Genomic DNA, 26,522 nt, shown 5'->3' on the forward strand with positions numbered 1-26,522 from the left:
GATGAAGTTGGATTGGCGTGGTTTAGCTCAAAGTTTTTGATCTTTCGTTTTTTTTAATATATTGTATACTATTATTGTTTTGCCCTTGTTTGTCTTTGCTAAACAGTTTTATGTTTTTTTTGTTCAGTTTCTTGCATTTATGTTTCTTCATGTACCTGTTGTAATTGGCTTAGGCCGTATATATATAATAAATAAATAAATAAATAACTTTTGTTAGCTCTACCCCAACTTGGTTCCCATTTTCTAGTAGTGAGTTATTTACAACTCGTTGAAAATGGCCCTCAAAATTAAATATTTGCGTAAATTATAAGAACGCAAATATTTCTTTTTAAAAAAAAAAAAAAACCTTGATTTATATCATTATCATTCCATGTCCGCTCCGTAGTTGGAGCATAATATGGAGTCCACAGTGAGCCTTCGGGCATATCTGCCGGCTGTCAGCTGCTGTGCTTCCTCCCATGTCAGGTTCACGACCTATAGTTCCGACGTGAACAGTCAGCAGCAGACGTCCAGGACTTCGAGAACCTGATGCCTTGTAAAGTAAGCAAGTGTGGTTAAGGCTTGCATCTGCAGTATATGGCCCAGCCAACCGTATCGCATTCGCTTAGTGACAGTTGTCACCGAAGTTTTCTGGGTCAGTTCTCTTATTTTTCCATTCCTTAAAAAGGTCAAACCATCGCACACCCAAAACTTTTCTGAGACATCTATTCTTAAAACTGTAATGAATTCCTTTGTGGTAATTATATAAATTAAAAATACTTATTTTTCCACTTGTTTATTTGGCCAATTGCTTTTACCAATCTGAAGATGCCAATTAACCCATTGCAATACAAAGCCGGCGAATCGCCGGCCAAGGTCAATTTGTCACTGACACACAAAGCCGGCGATTCGCCGGTTTGTCTTTGAAGTAATTTTTTTACATTAAAACTGAATGACAATAACTTTATTCATAAAAATGACATAAATAAGTATATTTCGGTTACTGATTTAATAATAAAATGTAAAAATCGCAATTTATTTCACATTATTTATTACAAAATATTAATTTAGTCTTAATATTATTTTTATTAAAAAATGTGTCTAAATTAAATAGTGTGTTGTATGAACAAATTATGTCATCCTTATTAGTGGTGTAAAAGGTTAAAGGGATAGAGCCCTAAATGGTCAACGAGGAAGTTTAGTGTTTTTTTTATTTGTTAATAGAATATTAAACTAAGCCAAAATTATTATTTTTATATACCTTATGATCAGCGCTATGAATTTTTAATGTTTTGTATTTCTGAAATTACTCCGCATGTGACATCAGAGGTTCTCTTTCGCTTATTCTCTGTCAGTTCTGCTGATTGGTCCATTTACAGTAAGTAAACCGGATATCTTTCACAGCTCTCTTATCATTGGTTGATTCAACTAGTGACGTTGTTCAAAGTAATTCGTATTGATTATTTATATCATACATTTTCAAGAAACTTTGTTGTACAATTAAATGTTCTATTTTTTACCGCGCGCAAGAATCCTTTTTTTGTATCCAATTTCCCATAGGGCTGAAGTTCCTCAATAAACAAGAACCTAATTAAATATTAATTGGTATTTAACTTAATTTGTGACTTTGTTAGTGATTTCTTGCACTGAACTGACAATACATATGTCGATGGTTAATTTAAAAAAAATTAATTAACATTTTGTAAAATTTTTAGGAGACAAAATAAACATTATTTTTTCCAAGTATTTTTATAAGAAAATTTCATTATTTTTAAAAATAATAATCACAGGGTTATTAAGGTCTCCATTTTATGACATTATTATTTTATTCTAAATTGAAATATATTTAAACACATATGCAGCCAAATTTGTTGGTTAAGATATTTTGGCTGTTAACTATCGATGTATTTATAAATAACACAAATAAAGGTCAAATTAAAAATAACATTTTAGCTACAATTTATCTAATGTACTATTAATAGTAAATTTATTGCACCCAACTTGCTGGAACCCACAAGGGCTCAGTTTGTACTTTCCAGGCTGCTTTCAGCAAGGCAGCAAGAGAGTTTGCCAAATCTCCATTGACTATTTCCTCGTCACACAAGTGACCATACAAGTACTCGATTCGAGAAGAACCTTTGAGTATCTCAACAAATTCTTCATCCTGAAAAAAGAAATATTTTTACCTACTCATTTTTAAAATACATGTAATAAAACTAAACATTAAATGGATTAACAAATTGTATTAAAAAATTACTGGTCATCAATTTGTCTATGAAAACTTATGAAAATGATGTAGATAGAGTTATTTATTTATGACAAAATACATCGTTTTACTTTACATATTAAATTACATATTTCATTACATTACATAAATGGGTAGGTAGGAAGAAATTGCCTTAAAACAATATGCCCACCCTTATATGTTTACGTAAATAAAATGTTAAATAAATAAATAATAAATATTTTATCTGTATAAAATATTCCCAATCAGCAAAAGTGCTGGTATGAGGAGATATAATATACATATTTAAAAAACTAATAAAAGTGGATAAATAACATCACATATCACTCATCACATGGGCTGTAAGAACAGATTTTTTAAGATGTTTTTTAAGTGCGTATAATATGTTTTGTATATCTTTTAAATCATTAGAAATTAGAAAAAAAATTATCGCTGTTTACACAAAACTGTTTCTTTTTCTGTTAGTTCTAGGTTGTTTGTAAGTTCTAAATGCCAATTTCTATTTTTATTTTGTTAGTTGAAATAATTTGAATATAAATCTAATTACACACCGTAAAACTAAAAAGTGGTCTCTTGTTGAATTTTATCTCTGACAACACATATGTAAATAATTTTTCCAGAAAATGTTGATATCAGGAAAAAAAATAAATAAATTAAGGGCTCGAAAAGCTAACTTAGTGAAATTAGTGTGTGAAAAGTATGAATTTAGATAAAATTACGTACAGTAAATGCTCTTGAATTAGTTTCATCAAATGTAGACCGTGCATGAGTAGCCATTCTCGTTTCTCTGAACTCTTCCAGAGGAGGTGGTTTGATGAAGATCACGTATGGACGCACTCGAGGGGTACGGAGTGCCTTCAGCGCTTGCTGATGAGGACATAAGACGCAAACATAACCTACAAATACAAACATTGTGGATACTTTTTAACAGATAATTATCTCCCATATTAGAATACAAAGTTTACTTAATTATACAACTTAAACGACACCTCAAAATTTGCATTTTCACACTGCTTATATATTTAAAAAAAGTCTACTTGTAGTTTTTATTACTTTAGAGTAAGATTATTTCCAGAATAAAAAACCATCTGTTTATAATTATTTTCCGAAAAAGTTAATATTAGAAATTGACAATTCAAAAATTTCAAACATACCTACAGATGGAGAGTGTCTTTGTGACTAATATACGGGATAGTCTAGGCATTTAAAACAAATATTTCATATTGCGTAGTCTTATATATTCTCTTTTCAAAGATGTTTTACATCTCTTTGACACATCTATTCATTTTTAATTGAATTCGACACATAACACTATGATTGTATTGACAAACGCTTTGGATTTCAAAATGTCAACTGATTAATGAGGAACTTCAGCCCTACGGGAAATTGGATACAAAAAATGTTTTCTTACGCGGGGTAAAAATTAGAGCATTAAATTGTACTGCAAAGTTTCTTGAAAATGTACAGAAAAAATAATAAAAAATATTTTGATAAAAACGCACTACTTTAAATGACGTCACTGGTTCATGTGAATCAACCTATGATCTGAGAGCTATGGAAGATTTCCGGTCTGCTTGTCGCTTCTGGACCAATAGGAAAAACTGAATGAGAATAAGCGGAAATGAACCTCTGACGTCACACGCGGAGTTGTTTCAGAAATACAAAACTTTTAAAAATCGTAGCGCCGATAATACGATATATAAAAATTAAAAAAAAAAAAATTTGACTTAGTTTAACAGTCTATTAACAAATAATAAAAATAAAAAAAACTACTGAACTTCCTCATTGGACAAATTGTTCCTACTAATGTTTATGACGCAACAAAGCATGTATTTGAAATGTGTAAAAGCTTACTGTTTTTATTATTTGGCGTAGAATATCCTTAGAATATCCTCTAGGCCTCCCCTATCCAGAAAATCAAATGTTACATTTTAATACTTCAAAGAAAGAATCTCTTAAAATATTCATGCTTCTATGTTCGTTTCCCGGCAAGGTCGATGTATAATATTTATTTAATAGGTGTTTTTTTAATTGCAATATTTCATATTCCCCAGACTGCTGATACGCTACGAACAGAGAATCAACGCAGCGCCCTATAGCGCACAGTTGGGTTGGGTTAGATAAGGGAATGAAAATTAGGTTACATATTGTTTCAACAATTGTAGGTGGCTGTAAATAAATATGCATTATATGTACATACCTGCACTTATTATTGATTCTACACTTTCTGATGATGTGCCATACAAGTTTCCTTTATATTCTCCGAATTCTATCAACTTGCCAGCAGCAATATCTTGTTCCATTCTTTCTCGACTAACGAAAATGTATTCTTTTCCATTTTGTTCCGCGGGTCTCTGAGGTCGAGAAGTGACTGAAATGAAATTATGCACACATTAGAGTGACGTTAAATCATAAGTTATTAGTGAAATATAATTGAATAAATAAAAAATGTCTCGATTAAAACAAAAAATGGTTGTGACACTGGCGATTCAGGTGTATACATTTTGAAAATGTTTAAAAAGGCCTTTCAGATTTCAAAACCAATTTTGAAATTACACTGAAACCTCTTTTTATATGTTTCACTAGTAGCATGTAAAAAAAGAACAATGGTCGATAAGTTTCCTTGCATAAAAATAATTTGGGATTCATATTACGCACAATTGTTTTTTTATTTAAAAACCGTGTAAATAGAGGTACCGGTGTGTTTGAGAGTTAAGAGGAAGCTGACAATGTACAGCTGTTACAAATTTGAAATACACATTCGACATAGTTGATTTGTTTGCACCACAACAGGCCAAGATGTCCAATTATAAAGGTGAATTACAGCACAACATACTAATGCTTGAGAAAAATCACATTGAATTATTGTGATCTCACCAGGGATTGAAAGTAGAACCTTCAAATGTGAGGATATATATAGCAGCAAACAATAGTTAAATAACAAACAATAACTCTACTTTTCAGGAGAGCTGATGACGTGCATTTTTTTAAAATTTAGGTTCATACTCTTCATTAACTCCATGCCAATCATGAGACATTAGAATGATATGTTGATAATCAACACTTTTAATCAGCTGTGCTACAAAGGAAATGATTTTAACATGCGGTAGTTCACGTAGGTGCAATAGTTTCTCCACTGGCCCATGCTTATATTTATGATTTATTTATTTACTTAATATCAATCTACGCCCTTTTACATGACATAGTAACAAACATTACTTAACACATTGATCACCAATAGGATTTTCATAAAATATCCAAGAAATGTTTTTACATTGTTAGGTTTTTAATTTAACATTAGATCGAAAAAAATTTTTTTTATTGGTTTTAAGGAGATGAGGGTGTCAGCCACTGGTGGCCGACATGGCGATCAACATGTTAAGAACAAATTGTGCAGAACATGAAATACATATTTATAAGAAGATACAATTCAAATTTTAGTAAGGATGTTTCTTGTAACATTATGCGTAAAAAGAACAAGACTTAAAGAATGGAAATAGAAAGTTATAGATAGGTATCTAAAAACAAAAATAGATGCAAGTATCGATAGAATAGAAACAGTATTATATATTTTTATTTCTTGATATAAAATCTTCTATATTATCAAGCATCTTCTCAGGTCTTGAAAATATGCATATTTATTTATTATTAATAAATTTGAACCAACGACATTTCCCTTTTTTTCTATTTGTCTCTTTAATAATTAGGCAAACCTGTATCGAAAGACACAAATTGAAATATCAAATAATTAGATACAACATTTTTATTAGCATGCAATTCAATGAAATATGTAAGACTGGAATAATCTCATATTTATATTTTGTCAAATTAAATTTATTTACTAAGTATTTCATGGCTACACACAATTTGTTAATAATATTTTTGTCACTAGGAAATCCCGTGAGCAAATAATACTGGGCCAGTGCGTTGTGCTGTTGCCAAAAGATAAATTATTGTTATAAGTTACACCAACTAGACAATAATAATTTTTTTACACATTACAATTTTTTTTATTTCCCGTTAGTAAACGACTAAAGAAAATACTAACAAGGTACAGGGCTTTTGTATTTATCAGAGTCAGTTGCAACAAGGCGACGTTTGAGTTCATTTCTTCCGACTCCTGGAGCTCCAATGAGAACAAGGGGAGGAATTAGTCCAGGTCGGGGATATAGCCTCCCAACTTCTTCATAGGTCGGTATATTTTCCCTATCAAAATCGTCATTTTCTGTCAAGTCATACATCATCTTTTTGATTTTGACCGGTGGTTTGCAAGGAAGGAGTGACGCAGGGTCAACATCTGAGCAGTCAGATTCTTTTGTGGTATTCTCTTCTTGCTGTTGGACTTCGGTGGCCAGGGTTCGAGAACATTGGACCGCTGCAGCGGGGTTGCAGAGGATCGGAGACGACGGTGCTGACCACACATTCCCTAAATAAACAAAACACAAATCTTATATGTTCAAATCATATTAAATTATTTTAGTATTTAAAGCAATCGCACACATGCATCAATACACATTTATGTATACTTATAGAATCGCACATTCGCAAGGAGAATATGAGGTTTTAAAAAAACACATCGCTAATTAATTTATAAAATATGTGTATGTAGTATAAATGTTAAAATACATTTACATAAATTTTACAGGTACTAACAATGTTTGAGGATTGTATATTTAATGAAATACACTTATAATTAATGTGTTAGTTATTTTATAAGCTTAAGCTAAGATACTAGCGGTTACCCATTTGCCTACTAAGCATTAGGTCTCTGGTGCGATTCCTGGTAACATTTCTTAGTTCTTCAACTGATGTCTGAAATGTAAGACAAATCATCTTGCCTTCATGTAACAAATGATTGAAATACACTGTGATTAGAGTACCACCTAGTACCAGTAGAGTGTGGATAAGGAAATTATGTTTTATAATTGTTTACAGTTCAGTTTAAATCAATTAAATATGTGTTTGAAGGATGTAAATAGAAATCGAAGAAAAATAAATCTAGACAAAAAAATCAGCATTGAATTTAACACAATATGCCTACAGAAAATCTCAAGGAGGAAAAGGGCAGTAAAAAAATATTATTGTATATAGATTTTAGAAATGGATTAAAAACACTATAATATTTTATGCAGACGTATTTGTCAAGCTTTGAATATGGTAGTACCATCAATAAATACAAATATATTGTAATAATGAAACATTTTTCTTTGAACATACTACTAATCCAGGTTTGTGACCTTCCACAAATACACATCACTCTCTTTTGTGTCTGCTAAAAAACCAACAGTGATCGGATCACCCAAGATGGTTCAAGAACATATGACGTACATATTAGCGTAAATCATGAATACAATATGTACACAGCTTTATGAAGAAAGCAAGTTCAAAGAAGCTTCTGAGTTTTAAAAAGGAAGTAGTAGTAGTAGTAACTTTTGAGGTGAAGTTTTAATATTTAGTTAGTAATGTTTATTATTTTATTCTTGTCTTGCCAGACTTTCATAACTTTTCATAAAAAATAACATGAAAAATAAACTTTCCCTACTTTCTTTTCTCACTGGTTTATATTGAAGTCATTCATTAGGAATGATGCATAGATGTTGGAATAAAAAAATATGCTGGGACTAAAATTAAAATTAAACTATTTTGTTTATAACTCATTTTTAAATATTTTTACTGACCAGTTTTGAAGCTACAGAAGCTTCGTAATCAAAGCATACCTTGAATTAGTTAGTAAGGTAGCTTGGATAGGTAGACCATGATAAAGAAGCTTGTGCAGTTTTGAAACCAGTCGGTAAAAAATATATAAATATGAGTTGTTTTATTTGAATTATAATGACACAAAGCTAGTGTTCCAAATATAAATAAAATAACAATATATTAAGCATTGAAAGTTATGTAAACTTCTCTAATATTTAAAATATTTTTAGCACATACATGCAAATGAATTCGAGTGCAATTTATTATTACAGTATAATTTAAAGTTACGTAATTTTTAAATAAATATGAAAATTGCAACATCAAGTACCCATAAAATAGCCAAATAATATGCACATTTTTTTTACGCTTGCCACCATTTCTAGCATGACACTTTTTGGAGAAATATGATTAATATAACAAGTAAAAAATAATCAAACAGATGTGCTCAATAAAACATTAAAGCTCTGTTGAGACACAGCGCGACACGAGCGAATTGAACTCCTGAGTTACCTCAGTGCAAATGAGGTAGGCAGAGAAGCAATATGTTTGTGGATGCTTTGTAAAAAGAAAATGAAACAGGAAAACACAGTAACGGGTGCATCTATTTGAGGGATCATATTTCACACGGTTTATTCAGGACTTTTACTTCCTAATAAAAGGAAATTGAAATGTAAATTTATGAATGCTTTTAAATGCCAATTTCATCATTTTATGAAAGAATATAATTGATCAATAACATTTAGTTCTGAAACCAGTTCAGTATAGAAACTATCCATGATGACACGTCTGTAATGCGCAGTCTCTTCCAAGCAACTGAACACGGTTTCCGCCACAGTGCTAAGGCATTGTAATCGGTAGGTAAGAATTACCATTCATCAAATATAGTGAGGGACAGAGATTATCATTGTAAAATAAAATAACAGAAAATCAATCTGTCGCATTATTTTGTACAACTGGTATTGATTTCTTAATGGTTATGACTGCATGGATACCGAAATAGACTGGAAATATATAATTTCCACTATGTGCGGTAAAATTTTACCCACTTACAATGCGAAGAATGACTCAAATTTAGTATTATGCACAGTATTATTATTATTACAGTTTAAGATAGTGGTGAATATAACACAAATGAAATCAAATACAAATAGTTGGATACCATCTAGAGTTGGGGCACGAGTCTGCCGTTCGTGGATAATTCTTCCTTCTTGTAGAGCTCGAGATGGTATAAGTCCCGCTCTCATTATTTTCTCTCCTTCTCTTCTCGCTTGCCACCTGATAAATAAATATCACGTTATTTATTAGTTATAAAATAAACATTCAATATTTTTATTTCAATGGTATAAAACAGTTCTTTCACCATTTCTGATACAGCTATAAATATATGTCCCAGTACATAATGTTGTTATTTTTACAGGTTTGTGTTACAAATATTAGTTCTTACTAACAGTATGGTTTCGACAGATCATAATGACGACGACTTCCAATATGATCACACAGTCCAACATAAAATATAACAGTAACTTACTAAAATATTACAAAGCAAACCTTATGTAGAGAAGGGTGGGGGGAATATAGAGACCTAACCCAACATGATACTGCCAGTTGTCTCAAATTGACTACCATGGTCTTTAGGGCTGTGATTATTTGTCACAGAAAAAGTACAGAGCAAAAAAAGTATGCATTACGGTGAGTACACAATATAAATATCCTACTAATACATTTTAAATATATTTTTGCTCATATGAATTTAAATGAAATAAATATATTTATATATTCATACCAGTAGGCGTCATCTTGGGAAACAATATGAAGAACATCTCCTTTCTTGAAATCGAGTCCAGCTTCTTTGCAAGGAATATACGGATCTGATGCAGATGAGTAATCAAAATGGGCTCGCACTCTTACTTTGCTTTCACGAAGACCAAGTTTCCCATAAGATGGCACCAGCTTGAATGTTATCGTTCCTTCAGAATTTTGCTAAAACACAATATAAATTCTTGACATCGATGGCTTACATATTTTAGTAAACTAAAGACATTTTTTTACAAAAGAATTTGAGATATCAGTGAAGTTTCAAAATTGCAAATAAATGCCCGCTCTAGAGACCTCACATAACAAAGCTATAACTGCGTATCCACTGACGCCAAAGTGGTGAGTGAATTTTTTTTTCTTGTGTTAATTTAAAAAAAAAACAAGGATAATACTAGCACTCTGCAATTGCTGCCCTGTGCGCCATGGCATATTTCTCCAATATGGTGAATTTTATAAAACATTATATAATTTTTTTTACATAATAAACGATGATTAATAATAAAAATAATGTGACCCGTGGGTTGCCCGTGCTGAGGACATTTAACAAAATATTTTTAGATGTATTGACAGTGTAACACTCTTTTCCACTTAGTTTGTTAGACCAATAACTGGTTCATGCCTCTCGTGACATCACCAGACTGGTATATTTGAACAAGTTTATTTTATTACAGTATAGCATCTACACTTTGTGGTGCATAGGGCACTGGAATGGTATGACAAATGCAGCATATATTGATCAATTGTTAAGGACAGGGAAGGTGATCAGTCTCACACTTCAGGTTGCAGTCCAGGAACAATGAAATGCAATATTTCATGGACCTGGACCTTAAGTATGATAGGCAAATGCGCCAACCACTACATTACGAGGCGGACTTAAATATGTAAAAAAATATATTTATTTTTAAACAGAAATAAATATATATTTAAACATAGATAAAGAGATATCTACGTACAATGTTTTGAGTAGGTCCAAATGCTTGTAGACAGGCTGGATTTTCTCCCTGGGGAGTTATTTAGATCTAAATTTATTGCAACAGAGAGGGAAAACATTTTTGAGAAGGGAATAAGAGTTGAGGAAATGTGGATGTTTAAAGATAGGCAGAATGGTGAATGTTACACAGTGTGTAAAGTGGTCAATTAAACCAGCCAATGACTCTCTGTTGATATGAGATATTTACGTTAATTAACTGTCTAAATTAAAAATGGCATTAAACTTACAAGTATGGCGAGAACATCCGCCGGTGTCTTGAACTCCACATTAATACCATTCACTTCTATAACCTCATCACCGGCGTGGATCAATCCAGATCTGTCAGCAGCTCCTCCGTGCATCACTCTTGCGATTACTATTTTCCCAGTGTCTTCATCAGTTTTAATTGTAGCACCCTATAATCAATAAAATTGACAAATATGTAGACAAAATACGTAAAAATGTGATAATAAGATTTAGTAAAAACAGCTCGACTATAATGTACTATACATATTTGTGATTAAAATTGTATGGATGAATAAATATTCCACTTTCCTCAACTATGTTTTTAATTGTTTGATAACCACTTTTCAAGCACATGTTTTTATGTTAAATAACATTATTTACCAGTTCTAATATGTCCTTTTAATGCTTGATAATAACAAGTGATTGATGAAAATATTAATTAAGTAGTTTAATAAAACACAATTATGTATCAAAATCGTCTTAAATAGTTAATGACACTTAAATTATAAAATGTAAGATCTCAAACAACTCACAACAAGTAAATACGAGGGTGAATCAAATATAAACAAGATATTTTTAATTTGACATTAAAATAAACACATGTCATTTGTCCACACAGTTTGCTTTTGAAACACATTTTCCCCAACAAATAGGTAAATTTGTGATTCCATTCTCGTGAAAGGAAGTTGGTCATGTCTGCACCCAATCGCGCACATGTTACTACCTCTGCGTCATCATTATACCTTTGGTCCTCTAGAGACTCTTTTAGGTGGCAAAAGATGTGAAAGCCGCAAGGTGACAAGTTGGGGTTGTAGGGAGAGTTTTTCAGACAAGCATTGTCTTGGAAAATAATTACTACTCTTACCGATAAATCTCATCGTTTTCAGCAATATGCCAGCCTCACCTAGTTCAAAGCATCGCAGTAGTATGCAGCGTTTATTGTCTGACGTTTGTGCAAAAAATTGATGTGCTAGTTGATAAAAACCATTGCGAATGTTTCTGTCTGTAACGCCAGTGCAGGGTTGGCGATTGTGACCTTCATTTAAACGAGCTCACAACTCTTCATGAACTTGTGTCGAGGAAATACTTTAGCTCCTGAAAGAGTGCCTTCCTTATACTGATCTGAAATGATGTTTAACACCTTCCTGAGCGAGAAACTTGATAACAATGTGCAACGAAGACATGTACCTCTTGCTCAGATATCGTGACTACACATTATGATGGGAGTGATCGCGGCAGCTAGACTACTCCTGGTATTCTTGCCCAACACACCTAAAATTGAATCGCGTTGTGGTCCTGCGGCTGGTGTTGCGGACTCACGGATCAGAGGTCCGAGGTTCGAATCCCACTCGACCCCAGCTTGATTTCCATTTTCTAATAGTGAGATATTTACAACTCGTCTAAAATGGCCACCAAAATTTAAATATTTTATATTATTTAATATTTCTTTAATTAAAAAAAATAATTAAAAAAAAGTGGAAACCTTCACTATTCACTATTGCATGCCCAGGGCTAAGACTCTTTTATATTTTACTCACCCTCATATATGTACTTCAAGTCTGAGAATTTTGGTACGATTTTTTTTATCTTGAGGATATTTTATTTATAATTGATTAGGTCTCATAAATTCCTGTTCCTGCAGCAGTTCATTTAACAATTATGTAAATTAATTCAATATAACACATGGTTACTAAGTTTAATTGGTAGATTTTATTCATAAATATGATAATGGGTTTGTGAAATACAGTTTTTTTTTCGAGGTGTGTACAATAAATTATTTTAACTTTAAAAAAAAAAACATTTTTTAAGTGTGTGCTGGTTAAAATAGTATATCAATGTTGTATAACAATTATATCAATACTATTATTTAATTATTTTACATACACATCGTACATCTGGAACAGGCTTTATGTGAGGGAGAAAAAACCAAATACACGAACACTTATGTGAATTAGTGAACTGGCACTAATACTGTTTTCAAGAAGGATGATTAGGATAATTATAAAATAATCCAAAAAATATGAATAACATTTTTTTGACATAAACATTGTAATAAACAGATTCTGCTGAGGTGAACACTCAAGGTTGTCTGTGACTTCAGCAAGAAGATCATAAACACAAAATAACATCAGTCAGCATGAGACTGTCAACATTATATATTTATCCAACTTTCACCCTTTTTGTGATGTATGATATGGATACCAAAAGATATGATGATGGTGCCATGCAAACGGAGAAGTATATACATATGGCAGGTGTGATGTAATGTACATGTAAATTCTAAATAAATATGATTATAATATTTTTTTAGTATTGCGAAGTTATAAGCATGTAAAATGAGAGAAAACATACCTAATGTATTAAACATGCTCCTTAAGATGCATACTTTTTTAAAACTCTTGATCTTTTTAAAATACATTATTTAAAATTAATATATGGAGATAGTTTGAAACAGGTCGAAGAATTTGTATATCTGGGTAGTATGTTTACTAGAGATGGAAATATGGACAAGGATATTGAAAGGAGGGTTAGTGCCGGTAACAGAGTTAATGGTGCCTTAAAGTCTGTCGTAGCAAATAAGTGTCTATCGCAAGAGGCTAAATTAGCAGTTCATAATGGAGTTCTGGTACCAACCCTAATGTATGGAAGCGAAGCATGGAGTTGGAAAAAAAGGGACGAAAGTAGACTGAATGCTGTTGAAATGCGATCCCTCAGGCGAATGTGCGGAAAAACAATGTATGATAGGTGCCCTAATGTCGAAATTAGAGCAGAATGCAAGGCTGAGTTAAGCATTATCGACAAAATTAAGAAAGGTCTTTTGCGATGGTTCGGTCATGTGGAGCGAATGAATGATGAAAGAACGGCTAAAAAGATTTATGATGCGAATGTGTCTGGTTGTAGAAGTCGAGGAAGGCCGAGAAAGACATGGCATGATCAAGTACAACAAATTCTTGAAAGTGGTCATGTGAAAAGTCGGAATAATCGACGTGCGTGCATGAGAAGATGTATGAATGTGAAGGAAGCAAAGGAAGTGTGCCAAGACAGAGTGGTGTGGCGTTCTATCCTCTCTGCCTACCCCTCCGGGGAAATGGCGTGATGGTTAGTTAGTTAGTTAGTTAGTTAGTTAAAATTAATATTTGAAGAATGAACTTTGTAATTTTCCATGTTAAATGATTTAAATATTAAACTTAAACATTTTTAGTAAATTAAAAATGTAAATATTACCCCTCTAGTATTTTTTAAATAAAATTAATTAAAGGTATTAATATAAATTGCATTCATTTTTTTTCCCAATATAAAAATGAGCACCAAAAGTAAAACAAAATGGTAAAGGTAATTTAAACGTCATTTAAAAGAAAATTTTCTGCTCTACAAGATGTTGCGTTTGCTTTTACGTTACATAGGTACATTATTTTATTTGATTACAAGCCTTCAAAATGGAATGTCAAGTAGACGAAAGTGAGCATTTTTGAAACCTCCTCCTGTTTGTGTTCAATCAAGGGAAAGAAGCTGCCAAAGCTGCTTGCAATATTTGTGCAGTGTACGGTGAAGATGCTATGAATTATTGACTATTGTTGTATCCTCTTGATGTATCATTTGTAAGAAAAAGGTCACAACTTATGTTAAAAACCAATACATTATCAAACTTCAAGAACTAATTATTCTTTTTATTTTTTAATAATAATTGAGTTTTTAGTATTTTAATTTTTTTAATAAAATATATTGTTTTCATTTTAAATTGAATTTTTATGTTTATAAATTGTTTTTAACCTCTGTATTTATGTAAAAGCTCTTTGGGCAATAATAAATAAATAAATATCTACCCCATATTCCTTTTTTGAAATCTGTAGTCTGCACATGAAACATTGAACACGTGTTAGCGGATGTATTTTAGGTTCTTGTAATTTGGTGTTAGCTTTGGTAAGATTTCTAATATTTAGTGTTAGTTTATTTTTAAGCCTTAACAAAGGAACATTAGTTTTCTGAAAACGGTCAGTCTATTAAATTAATTTTGGTGATGTTATTCAAATTTAATACGAAGTTTTGTTATTTAATATGCTATTTATTTATTAACTGATAGAAGTTCTCTTTTATTAAAATAATTAGTAAGTATGTGGTTGTGGGTCATGTAATTTAAGTAAATAATGGAAAAACTACTTTAATGACATTCAAAAATATTATTAAAAATTGAGCTTAAACTTTATGGCTCCTCTAATACTACATATTTTAAGCATAAAACAAATATATATTTTAATATTAGTCAGAGAAGAGTCCATCAAAGGTACAATATCTATTAGTGATGCAATATACATCTGTTTCTGCTTCCGCAACTACAGAAGTTCTGAATGTTTTTTGACATGGTGTTCCAGGCGTTCTAGCCAACCACAAGCGAGCTGGGAGCGTGTTTTCGGCACTTGTCACAACGCGTTTGTTTACATACTTTTTTAACTTCATTATACGCCGTGAGGTGATTGTAAGCTCGTAAGATTTTCTGTTCTAGTTTGTTTTAGTAATTAATTTGTGTCACGTGTGTAAATTGAGTACGTATCTATACTTTCAATAAAAAAACATATTTACGACTAAACATGACCCTATAAATAGGATTTTAATATTTAAAAATAAATAAAGAAATGAAATAATCATAGTGATGTTATGTAAGTATTTAAACACAGTGAAACCTTAATTTAACATTTTTTAAGGGACCATGAAAATAAGGATTAAATGGTACGAGTATATTACACGTTAGGTGTTCAAAGTAATTGAACCTAGGTTTGAGTCATGGGTTATCACTTCTAGGAACTATTAATAGCTACTTACGAACCTGGAAAGCCCTAAATTTCTTCAGTTATCCACCTGATTTGGCAGTGATTAGCTGTTTTCTTGGAGTGTCCCCATTTTATTAAAGCAAAATGTCTGAGACTAAAACTTTCGTTGGAAAAAAAAAAACAGTTATTGTTGCGTTATCTAAAAAATACTTTTCTAATTGTGATATAGCAAAGCAAATACAGTGCAATGAATCAACTGTGAGGAGATTTCTGTAAAAATGCAAAGAAAGTGGGACACTAAATCGAAAAGGGAGCACAGGATTAAAACGTTGCACTTCAAAACGTGATGACAGTGTTCTAAAAAAATTATCATTAAGAAGTCCAGAACCAGAGCTCCAGAACTAACAGCACGACTACAGGAAACCACCGGTGTCAGTGTTAGTGTACACACAGTCACAAATAGACTACTAAAATTTGGATTACTGGCCAGAAGACCTGCAAAAAAACCTCTATTGAATCAGAAAATGAAAAAAAAAACCGTTTGGAATAAGCGAAAAAAAAATAGGCAGAGAATGAATGGAAAAGAGTTGTATTTTCTGATGAATCAAAAATTAATTTGATTGGTCCAGACGGTTTGCAGACAGTTCGTCGCCGAACTGGAAAACAATATAGTGACAAATGTCTTGCACCCACAGTTAAACATTCACCTTATATCATGGTGTGGGGATGCATCTCAAAATTGGGTGTTGGTAATTTAATAATGATAGAAGGGTCAGTGAATGCTGAAAAATATAATGAAATAATTTTAGAGGGTGTTGTGTTGTGCCAACAATTGAGAACATAACGGAAGAAATTGATGACCCTGTATTTCAGGATGATTCTGCGCCTTGCCATCGGGCTTGTTCTGTGAGTGTGCAATTTTTTAAATGCGTATTGATGGTTTACCTTATTGCTTTCAACGTTTTTAAAACTAATTTTAGTGTTTTTCTTCATCAGGTATTGCAGCTCAAAGAATCATTGAGAAATAATTCCCTTTCATGGCCAGATTTGAACATGATAGAAAATCTAGAGGCCGTAATGGGAAAAAGAAATAATGTAATGGAACAAGAATGGTATGAAGAAATTTAAGCAGAATTTTTGAGTAAGCTGTACAAATCCAAGCCAAGACCAAAAATAGTGTGATAAAGGCCAAAGGCGGTCATACAAAATATTAATGTTGTCCTAATTAAATAAAAAGTATTTTTAAAAGATGCTTTAGGGTGTTTTATTTACTAAATAAATGTTTTAAAATCCAATATTTCAGTTTAAAGCATAACAGTTAAAGTGTTGCGGACTCACGGATCAGAGGTCTGAGGTTCGAACCCCACTCTACCCCAACCCGATTTCCATTTTCTAATAGTGAGTTATTTACAACTCGTTGAAAATGGTCCCCAAAATTGAAATATTTGGGTAAATTATAAGAACGCAAATACTTCTTTTTTTAAAAATTAAAATTTAAAAAAAATAATTTTTTAAATGTTTTTTGTCTCGATTGTAAAAATTAGTGTTTCGTTTCATAAAACTGGAAAATGTGTTAGAATGAAACGGAAAAAAAAAATTAAGGTCTATTTTTTATGGGTTCGGCTATTTATGTTGCCGAAGGTGTATGTATATACACAAGAACTTTTTATTACACAGTTTTGAAATAACGCTACCAAAAAAAAATTTTGAACATGAATTTGGCGATGCATAAGATAATTCCTCACACCGCTAATAAACTTACAAATAATTTCCTCGCAAATGATTACAATGTAGAACGAGCTCTACAATTTCAATGTGATTTGACCGCTTATGTGTAATACCAAATGTGAATAAACAAGTGCCTAACAAGTGCCTACAAGGCGCGATGCAGAGGCCTGGGTGAAGATCTATGCGACATCCCATCGGAGATAGGTAACAAAGAACTCACACGAGAGGTAGTATCATACATGATAAATATAGCGCAGGAAATTGGTAATATAAACCAAAGTAGGGAACAAAATGCCGAACACTCCTCTAGTCGAACGGAAGGCCTGTTGGCTACTGCCAACAGGCCGGCTTCTCCTGAAGAGTTTTAAGTGGTTTCCTCTCCACGTGAGCAAATGCTGAGAAGTTCCTGATTAGCCCACATTAATATATCCCTCCTGATCCCACTAGTTTAGATAAATTTTAATATAATTTATTGCAGAAAAATCCACTTTTTGAAATATAAACCTTGTATATTATAAGCAAGGTAAATAATAAAGCAACTCCCATAAAAAACAAAATTAAAAAAACAAGTGCCTATTGCCAGATAGTGATAGTGAATAATCTATTTTACAATTTTTTGTCATGGAATATTTTTTTTTAAATAAATTAAGGTACAACAAATAGTAGACAATTTAATTTTTAAAAATCCTGAATTGATTGGTATAAGGAAACCCATACAACATTGTTCTTTTTCTGGTAAACTTTTTTTACATGGTACTGCATGGAACTTATCTACCATGTAAAAAATAAAGGTTCCGGAGCATCTACAAAGCAGCGAAGTTTAGCACAAAATTTAAACATGTATTCAATATTTTGAATAAACACACGAGTTTTGTCAGACTTCGCCATCGCGTGTCAGTTTTTTCAACTCACCACATGCTGACAGTTTAAAAATGTTTTTGTGGCCTGCCACATTGCTTAATAGTTAGTTGCATGTATGCCACTGAACGGAACAATCAACATCTTAATGTCAATACTAGCTTAACTTTCAGTACAATTCCAACTTAATTCTCGGTGAGAATACAAAAATTTAATGTGTTGTTTCTCAAGCCTGGATGTTCTGGGATGTAATTCACCACTAATTGGGCCTCCTGGCTTGTTGTGGTGCAAAAAAGAGAGGTCATTTCTGCAGTTTATGTATTTTTTCTTGAAAACTAAAGGAGCAAATGTACAGCGCCCTTGAGGTGATTTTCACAAAAATGGCGCTTTAGAAGTTACCCAGAATAAATAAATAAAGGATTTTTGTATTATTCAAAAGTACCATGTTACTACGGAGTTTTATCAAGAAATATGAACAAAAAAATTAAGTGCGTTAGAATTTTTTAAAATAACAAGCATGTTCATAAAAACGAACGGACAAACTGTGGATCAAATAAAATAAACAAGTGAATTACAGATGACAGTGGAAAAAGTATCTAGCTATATCCTGTTGGTGGCAATATTAGTATGTTCGAAATGTTAATGACAAAAAGCTATAGGTTTTGTGGTAAAAAAAATTGTGATGTATCGAGGTACAAATATACTAAATTATGTTGTTTTGTCGATGAAATATATGAAAATGATATGAGAAATAATGTTAAATTGATATTCACTATACATAACTGCTAGCAATTTGCTGTGAAATAAATCATGCGATGAGTATTCAAATGATTTCTTTCAACAAATGGATGATTGAACAATCTTGGACACATGAAATGATGTTGACAACAGTAAGCGGTGGGTACGAAATATTTTAAGCAGTTTAAAACTATTCAAACACTTAAACTGTATCATTGACTTACCACTATGGGCTCTGCACTCTGAGCACCACCCTTTTGGCCAAAAAATAACATTAAAATATGAATAATTCTTTAAGTAATTTAGGAAAATATAATAAGCTTAAATAAAACATATCGCAATAGAACAGTGTATAGTCTGACCATCTTAAGACGGCAGGGTTAAAACAAATAATAAGTTAGATGTATATATATAATATAATTCCAATGCAAGAGTAGGACGCCTTAAAATATGCGGTACTGAGACGATGGCTCTTTTGTTAACTAAAAAAATCTCTTTTGAAAAAGACTCTTTTGATAACTGAAAAAATGCAACTAAAGGACAAAGCTTATTCTTTTCTAGTATTTAATACATTTAAAATAAGTTATATTAACACAAAAATGTAATTATTCAGAACTGCAATATTCAAGATGCCTCACTGTCGCATTGATTTAGCGAAACGATTGTAAGGTTGTGGGTTGAAAGTTGTCAGTTTCAAAATGTTTTGTGAAATGTGATTATATGACAACATTTCATTCCTGATATTTCTAATTTTTCATAATTTATGCATTTATATGATTCCTACTTTTTGATTGCATAATTTGGGTCGTTGGAAAGAAAGCAGTCTTAAGTTTTAAGAGAAAATATGTATTAATTATTTATGAAAAACAAAATATAGCATAATGTATTTATGACTAGATATATTTTCTATGGTTGGACGGAAAGAGAATCATTGATATATATTTAAAATGTTTAAAATACTTATAAAAAATTGGGCAATACAGAAACAACAAACAGTAAAATCAAAGTTCCAAAGTTTAGCAGAGTTGTTTATTGTCCTTTACTGAAGTCAATCTCTCATAATTACCTATATTGGATTGGAAACAAACTAGGGTAATAGATTTTGAAACCTCGGTATATACTATATATATTAGTATACCATCGGTAGTAAGCAAAAGGAGTAGAAACAATACAAAAAGTTATAATACTTATAATATAATATATTGTCCTTAAGTTTGAGGACGTTTTTCTACGTAGGGATCAAATTCAAAATTAGAATTTCCCAAATTAAAATTAGGGTAATTTTAGATAAAAGGGTAAAAAAACATTATCATTTGATATTCTAAAAAAAATAAAAATATTTTAAATTCCATTCTAATAAGCACCTGCTTTTGTAGAACTGTTTTTTCTAATGGAATCTAGGTTCTTTTTGTGCTTTTCACAACCATTTTTATTTCCGATTTTTGTACTGGATGCTTTACTGAACATAAAAACATTATCCTAATGTTAAATGTGCATTTAGAATTTGGACACCTACTCGTGTCAGAATTAGTTAAGATTTGTTTATTTAAATGTTTAATTTTTTTTCGGTGAGTCAAATGATTACAATTTTTTTTTGGAACAAGGCATTGTAAGCCAGAGAGTTGAGATATAATAAACCGTCAGCAACAGCTTTAATAATTAATAAATCAACAATTGATAAAATAAAATAAATTTCAGATGGTTCATAAATAACATGGTTCTACTGTCATCATCTATGGCAGTGCAAATTAACCAGCAAAAAATAATTAAACATAATATTATGCTCTAGCTTCCAATATCTATCATAAGTATAATAAAATAAAGCCAGTTTTCGTAAATGTTCCTGGCAGAAATATAAACTACATTACGGTTTCTTTTAATAAATTGTGCCAGTTACAATAAAAAACAAAAATTAACATAAGAATAACAATGAATGGTAAATGAAATATAATTTACTGACAAATGAGTAGTAACTAAAAGTTTTTTTTTCCTTTATTGGGGCCTTCAAGTTAAATGGATTTTCAAATTATAATAAATAGTCATTGCATTATGCAATTCTGACATATTTTTTTTATCTTTTACACGGGTGTATGTTCTAATTTTAAAAAATTCAATAAACTTATAATTTATTTGATTATTATTATGAACAGCTTAACAGCTTCAAGAGTGCTTAAAAAAATAATAATGGTGAGTTCATTTAACTGTCTATGTATGTGTGTCTTTAATAAGAAATACATTTAAAATGTATTTTGAGAATTAGAGAATACTTAAAATTTGGCAGGGAAGGAACAGCTCACAAAAAATCCAGTAAGGGTTACATTCAAATTTGAACATAATTGTGGCAATGAGTATTAAGGGTACTAAAGTTTTTATGTGTTCATGGTTTATGAATTGATGGATTTTTTGTTGTTGTTTGCACATGACATATGCCTGGAAACATAATTGGTGACATCGTTTTAGATTATGACATATTTTTATACAAAGATACTCTAGAAAAGCAAGCAAGTATGGTTTTGTATTATTATTAAAAATACGGACTAGATAATATGGTGACATAATTTCCTTATCTTTAACTATTGGTCACTGAATATTAGAATGCATCGTATCAGCGATCATTTATAATAAACAAGAAGGCAAAAAAAAAACCTTACGTTTCAAGAACCAATTCAAGGAATATGCTGTGAAAATCACCAGTAAAATCAATGTCAGGTCAAAATTTACCGGGAATCGAATCCAAGATCTGAGGCGTGTTAAGCAAATGCCTTAACCAGTAGTATGTGGGGGATTAATCTCCATTTGATTTTTTTTGTATTTTTATGTGAGAGTAACTAGATATTAAGTTAAGTCATCTGGGGTTTCGGTTCTACTTCACACAATTGTATTTTTCACTGTGCCCGACACGGGGAACAGTGTTGGTAATGTAAAATAATTATTTACCAGAGGTTCATCACTTTTCACTAGTTGAACAATCTTGACAGTTTCCTCAGTGTCATCTCCATCAGCAGGCACTTCCGGCAAATGAGGGTAATAGTCTTTCTGGGCAATGGCATCATGGGCACAAAGGATTCCCTAAAATACAAATCAAGAATTGTATCAACAATGTTTTGGGTATGTCAAAATGTTTGCAAACAGGATGGATTTCCTCCCTAGGGAGTTATTCAGATCTAAATTTGTTGCAACAGCGAAGGAATACATTTTTGAGAAGAGAATATAGAAGTCTAGGCATTTACAGGGGTTATGACATGTCATTGGCTGGTTTAAGTGGCCACTAAATTTAGATCTGAATAAATCCCTAGGGAGGAAATCCAGCCTGTCTGCAAATATTTGGACATGCTCAAAACATTGTTGAATGAACTAACTGGTAAAAGAAGAAGTATGCAAATTGGAAAATTGTTTTCAGGTGTTGCCTAGTAGGTGGATTGGTTTAGCCGTACGAATCTTACCCACATGATAAAGGTTTCAGCTCTTTAACTTCACTAAAGCCAACAGATGGAAGAAGTGAGGAAATGTGGATGTTTAAACATAGGCAGAATGGTGAATGTTACACAGTGTGTAAAGTGGCCACATAAACCAGACAATGACAGGTCATAAGCCTTGTAAATGCCTAGACTTCCATATTCTCTACTCAAAAATGTTTTCCCGCTCTGTTGTAACAAATTTAGACAAGAATTGTAAATTTAATTTTACAATAACGATACTAGTCTCGAAGTTATCGTGAAAACTATGAAACCACTCGCTGGGTATTCCAAATATGTGCATTTCATTTCTATTTAAAATTTAAGGGTAAGAGTATGACATTGAAGAATCGTAGATAAGTATGTGGAAGTTAAATAAACATTAGCAGAGCGTTAAATGATGTTTTATCTGTATCTTGGCAGAACATTTTTTTTTCTACACATTTGATGGTTAAAAAGGCTTTAGAATCCCAAACAAAAATATTTTTTTGTTTTAATCATAGTTTATTATCAATTATGATAATGCAGGTAAGAATGAAAAATGTAAAGCAGATTTAACTGAATGTTGTTTTACTCGTGTTTTAGTTCATGAGAAAAAATGAGATCATATATTACCAAGAAAAGGGTTGAGATAACTAACTCTATTTATCAAATCAAAATGTTTAAATTAAATACAAGATTTTTATAAATACATTAAGTCATTATTTCATTGATAAAATAAATACCTGAACATGTGGTGTCTGCAGTAATTTAAATAATTCTTCTTGTATCGGTGAAGCCTGTCGGTTGGAGGCAGAAATAAGTTCAAGAACTTCTAAAGCCACTTCCATGGAATTAGATAAAAGCGGAAAGAACCTTTCGTCCTTTCCTTTGGCTACAATTTTATTGTGAACATGGACTAGAGCGTGAAGCTGCTTAGACTGGAGAAGCTCGCTAAGGAATATCAAATCTTCACCCCCTTGAACGTCTTTTAGGGATGTTAGTAGGCGGGAGAGGGCTGTAAAACATAAAACAAGAAGAAATAGAAATAATAGACTTTATTCACAAAGCAAAATAGTTTTACAAGCGTAAATTAAAAAACATTACAGGTATCTTGTCAGTGAACTGCTCAGCTCTTATGGCCTCCCTAAAAATTGAGGCCTCAGGTAGATAAAGCTGCAGCTGTGGCAGGCTGCCCGGGAGATGTCATTTGGAGGAATAAAGATATAAGAACAGATAGCAAGATACGCATTTATAAGACCTGTGTGCGACGTACCCTCACGTATGGCACTGAAGCGAGGGCAGACACTGTCAAGACCAAATGTATGCTACAGACAACAGAACTGAAAATTCTGCCTGCTATTTCTGGAAGTGATCATGTAAAGAACATGACGATCCGAGAGGTCTGTGAGGTTCAAGATGTGGTTAGATGGGGGCGACGATACTGGTACCAACATGTACAGAGAATGAATTCCACAAGAATCCCACCCAGCTCTGCATGGAATACCAGATGAATAGCGTTTACCAGAGAGCCCTAAAAAATGCTGGGGATAGGTGGAGTTCAGCATCGCAAGAGGGTAATCTCGTAATAACAGATTCTGGAGTCTACAGAAAGTTGAAGAAGAAATAAAGCACATAGAGCGCTTAACATTCCAGTAGTCGCGCCTCCTTATGGCACAAATGTAGTCGTGTCATCTGTGAGATGCCTCTTCTAATTTGTGCAATAGCACTGATTATCTACCAATAAACTTTAATAAAATAGGTAAACATAAATGATACAATAAAACACTACTGGCGCATGGGTCTAAGGATATCTAGAGGAAAAGTTTGCAAGTTCGAACATGACCGAGCAGCACAAAACGGTTGTCTTGGCATATCTTAGATGACAAGCGACTACTGCAGTGTTAAGGGTGCTCATCCTTTTAACGCTCACCCCTTCGGTGTTGCAAAATTATTTGAGACTAGTTAAAAATGGGTCTAAAAAAGAAATGTCAGTAAATCATAAGAATTTTCAAAACAAGAAATTGCTCAAGTATTTAGTTTTGATAATAATATTGTTCAAGAGATGGTGAGCTTAATGTTTAGAGCAGTAAGGTGCTGGAAATTGATTAACGAACCTGGATCCCAGTTTTCGGAGAGGCTTTCATCCATAACCGTTGTCATAGTCGAAGTGTCAAAATCGTTCAGCCTTATGTTATATTTAGAATTTTCTCACATGGCTCGCGCGTGCGATTACTATTTCACAAAAATGATTTTCATCCCCCATCCCTCGGCATGTAGAAATTGAAATAGATATTGAAACTACTTCGCAGTTCAGTGGAACCTAAGTAACGCACGCTCCACACTTCAGCGAGATCGAGAGACTTACTCCAAATCCACACTGCACCAATCGATATCGAATGGGGAAGACAACTGTAACGAGATACGTCAAAAATAATTAGAGAAATACTCTAACTGGACTGACATACCATATTATCAATTGAGAATTAACACATGGTCTGCTTCGAACGATTATTGGTTGAGGTAAGCGGGGTGCGTTTGACAAAAGTTTGTGAAACAATTTGGCATTGGACTTAAATATAAAATTGTTGCACGCGCGCCCCGACCAAAAACTCACCCTTACACCTCGCTCGCACACACACACACACACACACACACACACACACTACTTATACTTACATTCGTGTTCCTTACATACACGTAAACATGCATACAGTGTGACCATTCCCAAAAACCCCTTTTGTATAACGTGCTTCTAAAAACCTTTTACAAATCCTACTAAAATGAAGTCGTAAATATTATATTACTATTTGTACGTAGGTATTAAAACATGTTATTTTTTGGAACAATAACAAATTGTCAGTAACACTCATAGACACATACAAACTAAAATATAAATGGACCTAACTGTCCACGGCAAAAAGCTCATTCTTACTAAACAAAAGATTGTAATTATCGTGTCGTTGATGTAATATTTTGTTTGGGTGGCAGAAACTTAAATACAGTGAGGGATGAGATAAATTCGCGAACTGATCGTGAATCAGTGCGCATGCGTGGACACCGCAGACAGCGGACACTGGCTGATCACGACATCTTCCGGTTGATTTATTTTCAAATTTGCTGAACATGTTTTTCAAGATTTATTTTGATGTTTAAATTTGTTGTAATAACTAACCTATTATATTATTATGATAAAATCAAGTTTCTGGCACAAGTTGGTAATAACAAATTTTCAAAAAATGAGATATCTTCAAAATAATATCAAATAATATTTGTTAAAAAAGTACCGTATTTTGCGGACGATAAAACGCTCTAATTATTGGTTGAAATTCAAAGCAAAAAAGTGCGTCTTGGTTCGAAAAATACGGTAAATAAAAATATATCATATTTAATAACGTTCAACTTGCGGTTTTATTTGAGTTGATTTGGGGTGAACTTTTAACTTTTAAAAGGCAAAATCTCACAACTAATAAAATTTTAGTTCATAACAGAAACCCGACGATATATATGTACGTATAATATAACTGACTATAGTCACATGTCATGCAGCCTAGCTACATTATATCGCTATCAGCTAGAAGGAGACTCATGACTAATCAAAGAAAATTTCCGAAAGCGTAACTTCTCGGATCGGGATATTCCCAAAACATTCCCGAAACGTTATTTAAAAAGTTATTCTAGCAATATTAAAATTAATTTGACTTGAGTTTTATAATTTAAGCAATACTTTTTACTTTTGTCCAAATCTTTGTAGACAATGACTGGATTCAACTCCCTGGGGTGTTGTTAACATAAACACATTACAACAGAGATGAAGAACATTTTAGAGAAGGTAATATCGAAGTCCAGGCATCTACAGGGCTTATGACCTGTCATTGGCTGGTTTAAGTGGCCACTTTACACACTGTGTAACATTCACCATTCTGTCCATATTTAAACACCAATATTCCTTCAATTATTTCATCTGTTGATGTTTGTAAAGTTAGAGAGCTGAAATCTTTATTTATGTGTACTTTTGCCTTATGTATTCCTTTTGTAAAAAAAAT

At 32.2% G+C, this 26,522-nt stretch overlaps 1 protein-coding gene across 1 annotated transcript; it reads right to left on the reverse strand.

Moving 5' to 3' along the window:
* Positions 1-1,846: 1,846 nt before the first annotated feature.
* metro (membrane palmitoylated protein 7-like protein metro) lies at positions 1,847-25,104 on the reverse strand. Its single transcript, XM_088231390.1, has 11 exons — positions 24,594-25,104; positions 23,223-23,494; positions 21,980-22,111; positions 19,267-19,296; positions 10,955-11,122; positions 9,705-9,901; positions 9,081-9,196; positions 6,273-6,650; positions 4,425-4,595; positions 2,948-3,120; positions 1,847-2,143 (listed from the first exon to the last, which is right to left on the reverse strand). The coding sequence occupies exons 1-11, from the start codon at positions 24,637-24,639 to the stop codon at positions 1,967-1,969; spliced, it is 1,860 nt and encodes a 619-aa protein (XP_088087516.1). The 5' UTR covers positions 24,640-25,104; the 3' UTR covers positions 1,847-1,966.
* Between the last annotated feature and the right edge of the window lie 1,418 nt (positions 25,105-26,522).

This window comes from Micrasema longulum, unplaced genomic scaffold (assembly GCF_059751315.1).
Source record: "Micrasema longulum isolate JH-2025_06_02 unplaced genomic scaffold, ASM5975131v1 h1tg000880l, whole genome shotgun sequence".
Classification (NCBI taxonomy): domain Eukaryota; kingdom Metazoa; phylum Arthropoda; class Insecta; order Trichoptera; family Brachycentridae; genus Micrasema; species Micrasema longulum.